The sequence below is a fragment of the Triturus cristatus genome, chromosome 1_1, assembly GCF_964204655.1.
Source record: "Triturus cristatus chromosome 1_1, aTriCri1.1, whole genome shotgun sequence".
Lineage (NCBI taxonomy): Eukaryota > Metazoa > Chordata > Amphibia > Caudata > Salamandridae > Triturus > Triturus cristatus.
The window spans coordinates 534,331,965-534,339,427 of NC_140579.1; the positions used below are offsets into that span (position 1 = coordinate 534,331,965).

The 7,463-nt window shown below is 48.8% G+C and overlaps 1 protein-coding gene across 1 annotated transcript; it reads right to left on the minus strand.

Moving 5' to 3' along the window:
• Nucleotides 1-1,057: 1,057 nt before the first annotated feature.
• LOC146870561 (G protein-coupled receptor 37-like 1) lies at nucleotides 1,058-1,804 on the minus strand. Its single transcript, XM_085643217.1, has one exon. It carries the CDS (start codon nucleotides 1,802-1,804, stop codon nucleotides 1,058-1,060), a length of 747 nt encoding a protein of 248 aa, XP_085499343.1.
• Between the last annotated feature and the right edge of the window lie 5,659 nt (nucleotides 1,805-7,463).

Below are 7,463 nucleotides of genomic sequence, written 5' to 3' on the forward strand. Positions count from 1 at the left end.
AGCGCTCAGCAGCGTCAGCAACAACTCAATGGGCGAGGTCCTAATGTAGCCCCCGGCACAGGTGAGGGGAATGAAAGTGTGCAAAAGGATCCTGGGACTTCGAGTCCCTCGTAGCGCTCAGCAGCGTCAGCAGCAACTCAATGGGCGAAGCGGCTCCCGCTCAGCGGCGAGGACCTGATGTAGCCCCCGGCACAGGTGAGGAAAATGAAAGTGTCCAAAAGGATCCTGGGACTTAGAGTCCCTCGTAGCGCTCAGCAGCGTCAGCAACAACTCAATAGGCGAGGTCCTGATGTAGCCCCCGGCACAGGTGAGGGGAATGAAAGTGTCCGAAAGGATCCTGGGGCTTCGAGTCCCTCGTAGCGCTCAGCAGCGTCAGCAACAACTCAATAGGCGAGGTCCTGATGTAGCCCCCGGCACAGGTGAGGGGAATGAAAGTGTCCCAAAGGATCCTGGGACTTCAAGTCCCTCGTAGAGCTCAGCAGCGTCAGCAACAACTCAATGGGCGAGGACCTGATGTAGCCCCCGGCACAGGTGAGAGGAATGAAAGTGTCCAAAAGGATCCTGGGACTTCGAGTCCCTCCTAGCGCTCAGCAGCGCCAGCAACAACTCAAAAGGCGAAGCGGCTCCAATTATATACAATTAAATAGTCCACATTGGATCCAGCAAATACTTGAATATCCTTCTTTATTATTCATTCGAAATCTTCTCTTTTTTTAGAAAGAACCACAGCCGACGTGTTTCGTTCCCGAAAGAGAACTTCTTCAGGGCTCCTCGCTCTTATCTCGATGTACGAAAAGGCACCGTACTGACGGGTTCCAGGCTTCCGGGCAGTCGCGAAAATATTAGCCCTGCAAGACCAGTTTTCTAATCTCAGCTACCCTGTTTGGCTAAACTGAGGAATCCTGGTCTGGTCACTACATGTCATGGTCTCTGATCCCTTATGTGCTTAGACAGATCTGCCTGCAGGGACTTGGTGCTATATGCGGAACTCAACATGTGGACATATAGATAGATGGGCGTGTGGCCGCACTACAGTACTGCACTTGATTCGGTGATGTCACTGCATGTTGCACCTTACCTCCATGTAGGGCACGACCCTGCAGGCTATGTCTCCCAGGAGCCTCTTCTTGGTGATCTCGTTGAAGATGACCACCGGAAGGCAGAAGAAGAGCACCAGGAAGTCCCAGAAGGCCAGGCTGGCCAAGATGGAGTTCCAGGCGCTCTTCATGTAGTAGTTATGCCACACGATGCACATGATGGACAGGTTGCCGATGATGCCCACGGCGAAAACGATCAATGAGAGCAGCATCAGGGCGTAGGCGCTGTAGGAGTTCTCCGTCATGGGGTAGAGTGGGTTCTGCACCTGCGGGCGCTTCTGGCCGGTCGTGGTTCCGTTCCCCAGGGGTCCCCTCTCAGCCTTTTTGGTCTCCGAGGCCTCTCCATGCCTGACTCTGGACGCGTCTGTGATTGACGTGAGCAGTGGCTTGGTAGGCCTAAGGTGGCCCGCGTCAATGAGTCGAGGGTACTCGGCTATCACCCTCGGCTCATACTGCTGCACGGCCTTGGCGTCGTCATCCTCTGCGCCTCTCCGCGCACGCAACAGGGTCCCAGAGGTGTCCGGGGCAGTCCGCCTCTGCCACCTGCTCATTCGAAGCCAATATTGCCTTGGTGGCTCCACTGACTGACTCCCCGTCCTTTGGTTATCCATAAACACCTCTTCCCCAGTCTGTGTACCCGTCCTCCACGGGGTCTGCATCATAAACGAGGCAACTTCTGACGCCTCGGAGTCCCCGCTGACAGCCATGATATCTCCTGGGAGCAGGACGAGGCCATGAAACACCCACCAAGCAAACAACATGCTGCCTTCTCCACACAAAAAAAAAGTTTGCAAAAAAAGTTTGATGAGGCCTTAGCGTTCCTTTCTTCGCAGGCGACTCAGGAGCCCGCAGGCAGGAGGTCTAAAGCGAGATGTCCACAGCAAGATGTAGAAAACACAGCAACTGATGATGCCTTGTTTCAATCTTCTATGCGCCTTTAGTCAGGTCAGCGAGGACACAAGTTCACACACTAAGGAGAAAATGCATTTTCGGACTGAAACCACTGACTGACTGCAGTCGTCTCTGCCTGCTTCCCCTGCTGGTTTGAGTGCTATTTAGATCCCCATACACGCGTATGAAGCGGCTCTTCTATTCTTCTCGCCCCTCTCCCCTTCGCTTAGACTCCCCGCATTTCTCCATGTCCCGCGCAACCCGCCCCGCTATGAAATCCCAAAGCTGTCTGGCGTTCTAAGGCCCCCTGGTGGCCACGACCCTGTAGTGCTTCACTACTCAGGAACAGCAGCAGAAAGAGTGACAGCGTCTAACGAATTTAAAGCAATCCGCGACTCGCCATTTCATCTTCCCAGACAGATGAATGAGTTCTGTTAATTTGTGATGATAATAAAGCTTTATGCAAAAAAATACAGGTTTACATCTGGGCCATGTGACAATAAGACCGCAACAACACTGCAATATAAAACTCACAAAATACATCCATACTTTCTTTACTGGCCATATTATTCAGTATTTTTGCTTATGGTTTCTCTTTACCCAGATACCGCACAGTACAAGTTATGTTAACCTGTTACTAATGCAAAGCAGGCGCTGCTGCCTCATGTAGGCCCTAGTCTGGTCTACCTCTGGCCTCTGCCTTACATCTCTGAACAATTCCCTTTCTGCTCCAGAATAATACTATTTGATTTTGGAACCCAGGATAGCTCTATAAAACATATGTGGTTTAAGGGTTTAGATCAGTTGCTCTTTACTTGTGGTCCGAGAACCTGGGAGGTCCGCGAGGCATATTCAGGGGGTATTACAAAATTAAATAATAATTAAATTAATATATCAAAGTTAATACAGCGTGCAAAAATAAAGAAGCACAATTAAAAATGTGAAAACTTTGTCTTTTTCTGATTGTGAATTAAACAAAATATTAAAAAATGTGAGCATTGGTTTGGTGTATGATTGTTTACGTATTTTTTGTGTATCATTGTGAGGTTTAAATCATAGAAATTGCTTAAGCCGAGGGTATCCAGCTTCCAATGTTCCAATGAGGTCCCCAGATTCCAGTAATGATTCAGTAGGGGTCAATGTTAGACCTAGTGGTTTCTGGCTAGCTGGGACACACCAAAGCCAGACAGAATACACCATCCAAGATAGAACGAGGACGATGCACTCGTTAGATAACCTGTGCTCACCCTCTGGTAGTTTGGCACAGGGCAGTCAGGCTTATCCTCAAGGTCAAAATGTAAAGTATTGGCACAGCACCACCCTTGCAACACACTGAGTACACTCCAAAAAGACTCCACACTGTATGTATAAAACGCTGGTCTTTGTATTACACACACACATTGAAATCAAAAGGACATACACATTGGATATATGCTTTACAGTTATATGCAATTGTCGAACTCTCCCATTAGAAGCAGATGGAATGAACATATATGTACCTTTTATAAGAATTCACTTGCTCCATTTTCCCCAGCCTCAAAAGCGACAGAAAACCATGCGCATCCTTTCCCCGAGGTATTCACAATCCAAGTGATCCCTCCCACATCAAAAACTACAGAAACATATATGCAGGTTCTTCAGAGATATTCCACTTTGGTGATATCACATTAGCATAAACCACAACATTCCTAAATATTGCATCCCCCTTACAGTTGTAATGGTCTGGAAATCATAGGTTTTGACTACGCTTGTGACCTAGCCCCTTAGCCACTCAAACTACACCAGCCAATGATACACGTTCACCCGCTGGAGACACTGTGATCAGATTGTCGGAACCACCTACAGTGGAAGGAAACAGTTACTTTGTTTTGTTCATCCAGATTAGGCCGTCAAGGCACCCAGCTGCTCCTTCACAAGTGTGGGAACAGTAATCCCGCCCGTAGGCATAAGACTGTGGCACCGGACGTTAGCACACTTCCAAGAAGGAGAAATGTACCCCGCAGTTGGCAATGCGAGCCACAGTTGCTCCAGGCAGTCAGCTGTGGGTGAACGCAAGGCAACGCAAGGACCCTTTGGGTCCAGTCACGATGTTACCAACAAGAGAGCACCTTGTGGTGTGGGTCCATAGAGAGGGAGCCCGCCAACATCAGACTGAGGCTGCGACATTAGGGACTGCCGTCCTCCCGATATGGAGGTCAAAGACAGTCCAGGCTCCCGGCTCGGGTCCCACGGACTCGGAAATGTCCCCAAACTCCCGTTGCACACAGCACTCTAGGAAGTGAGAGCTAGCACAGGTTTCCAGTTGCAAGCTCAGGTCCCTTGGACTCGGCAAACTTCCCAAGCACTCCTTGATCCTCACGTTATGGCACCCCTGGTGGGCCGCTGATCTTTACGAGCACACTACTCTGCACAGTGTGATTACTGCATACATTAGTACAGTCCTTGTTCTAACCACTAATAATTTCCACTTGTTTCCGCCACATCCTGCGTGATCTTTATGATCTTGTGGAAACAGGGAGATCATATCTGTCCCTGGGATCTCGTGTACAGGAGGCCAGACAACTGGCCCTTGGAGGGTGCTTAGGGACCTGGGCCACAACAGTTGGCAGTTAGCTGGAGGCCAGCAACATCCAGGCAAAATCCACCAAGTGATAGTCCCCTTTCTGGAGCACAACAAGCCCCAGCCCACCACAAGTCTGCGAATACTCCATTTGCAGTCCCTCCTGCCCCAATGGTTTCTCTTGCGGATGTCCCATAGTCAAACCAGCATAGTATGTTTCCAATCCCAAAAACGTCTCTAAACTCTTGAGGACGGAGTTCCAGTAGATATACCCACAATGGCCTTTGAAGATTATATCAGTTCAAAAAGCCACCTTTGAAATGCACAGACCACCTCTAAATTTAGTCCTGTCTCCCATCCTACCCTGGGAGGCTTGACCAATATCTTTAGTGGGGCCAGGACCCTACCCCTTGGAATGCATATGTCAATTCCACCCCCTCTTATCCATCCCAGGAAGGCCCCTCAAAGTCAGAGACCTGCAGTTTTCCTTGAGTGCCCTTGTTTATGGCCGTCTATCAGAAATGCACAGATGTAGCTCTGCCCCCAGCACCCAGAAGTGGATTGGAAACGGGCTGACAGGCAAACAGAGAGCCATGAGCATTGAAATACCCACATTCCCAAAATGGTATTTTCACATTAGTAATGTCTAAACACTCTCACTACCAGAGAGGATGTGCCATTACTAATCCATCAATACCAAAGACCACACTGCTACTTTTCTGCATGTAGGAAATACAGCTCAATAGCTTTTCCATAGATCCCCATGGTAATCAATGATGCGAGAAGTAGGCCTCACAGTACTGAACGCACCATCCTGTGGTATTCGCAAACAGAGGCGTAGCTAGAGCTTGTGGCGCCCGGGGCTATCCCTCAGATTGCCGCCCATGGCATCCGCAGCCCTGTGATTGTGTGAGCTTAAGTCTCGGACTCGAATTTTGAATCTCAACTCACTGTCAAATTTCGGGCACAAATATTTCTCGCATGTATCATTGGAATGCTAGTTTTACATTGGTCTATTAACTAGTGCAAGTAAGTGTTAACCATGTGAACTCGCCGTTGTGGAGGGCTGCGCACAGCACACCAGGGCTACTCCCTTAATTATACTGGTGTGATTTTTAAAAATACTTTTAAACACATTTGTCAGCCCGCCTGACTGATCGGTATATGTGTCTCACAGGCTCTCCCAAGGCTTACCCAGCCATCATGCTATCACGCAGATGCTCACTGCGGCAGCCGGAGTCCGTGAGTCAGCTGACTAATGAATTTATGGTATAGGCCTGAGGCAATTGAGATTTGTGTTAGGGCCTCTCACACCCTGTTATAGTCTGGCGCATAAATAAATTAAACAGCAATCCCAAAAACACACAGCATTGCCCTGACGCGGAATAGTAGATTAGCAGATAGCCGAATTAGATGTAAATAAGAGACTGTAATCCTAAAATACCTGTAGTGCCCTCATGTTTAGGCCACAACACTGAAAACAACGTGCAAATATTCATTGTGACGTCCTAATTTATCGAGCAACAGTGGGTCAGTGCCATCTGGTGGCCTGAAACCCTCTGTACCATAAGGCAAACTTCCCTCTTCAACAATTCACTACTACAAAACCATATAACCATTGACTTACGGTTGCCCATTCCACTCAAGCGCTGCCTTTGCCAAACCTAAATGGCCTTTAGTGTCATCTGGTGGCCAAGATACCTCCGGAATGGATGGATGTGAATTAGCACCCTTGTGCTTCCTCTAGACGCCCTGTAACAATAAAAACTTCCCTCACACAATTACAGAATGTGAAATATCCTCGACCTCGATGAGCAGCAAGAGGCCGCGCTGCTGGTTTGCGCTGGTCGAGCCTGCAGTCAGCCAATAGGTGCCAATCAGCTATCCCCTTTGTCCCCTGCACGGCGCGGCCATGGGAACACCCGGCACGTGTAGGTGCTGCAAGCAAATAAGCGCACATTGCTCCGATAATAAAATGGAAATTTCGCTTTAAATAAAACAGCCACGAAGCTATATACATTTTGTAAATGCAATAAGTAAATAAGTGCGAATGAGCACATCGCGTTGACTTGCCTGCACCATGGGATAACAGTGAAAAGGTGGGCCATCTGAAACGCTGGTTCTGCATCCTTAAATACTGAACCTATCGGACAATACATAAACGCTTGTGATAATAAACTGACGCCCAAGCCATAATAACCATTTTGTTTGTTTGAACCATTACCACGAAGTGCTGCAACCAACCACTCAAACATGAACATCATGTATGAGGCGGCCGCCATTTTCGCCGCCTGGCCATTTTGGGTCGAACCAGGGATGGACAGTGTTGCCATGGCGATACCGATTATGTATCTCGATAACATACCTGGCCTGTATGGGCATCAAACGTTCAACCATGCTGATCGTAGTACCACGCTATACGTGATTGCGTCCCAAAATCCCCACACATCGCAGTAAAAAAAGAACGTTACAGCTGTTCCATATCCGACAGCATTTGAGAACAAGCATTACTACCTGATTACGACCAAAGCGCAGCAATAGACCTTGTTGCCTCGGTCGGCGCTTAGGCGGCTGGCCACTCTGCTGCCATTAACTTGTGAGAAACCAAAGCCTCCGCTGTGCTGCCGAAGGCCCCCTCAGCCATCCGGTTACATGCTGTGCACGTGAAGCCGGAAACCAGCGAAGTATATCCCAAGTCCAACCACATACAAAAACGCACAGAGATTTGAGAGTGTATCGGGAGAACAGATCAAAACAAACATCTTCTTCGACGAACGGCAGGCCCCAGGTGCTCCACCGAAGGCCATCCAGTTACATACTGTGCATAAGCAGCCTGTAAACCAGCAAAGTATAAATCCCAGGGCACAACCGTATACAAATACGCCCAGGGGTTTTGAGCGTGGATTGGAGAGAGT

Coding starts and splice junctions, on each gene's coding strand:
- LOC146870561 (XM_085643217.1), bottom strand. CDS start 1,804: ATGGCTGTCAGCGGGGACTCCGAGGCGTCAGAAGTTGCCTCGTTTATG.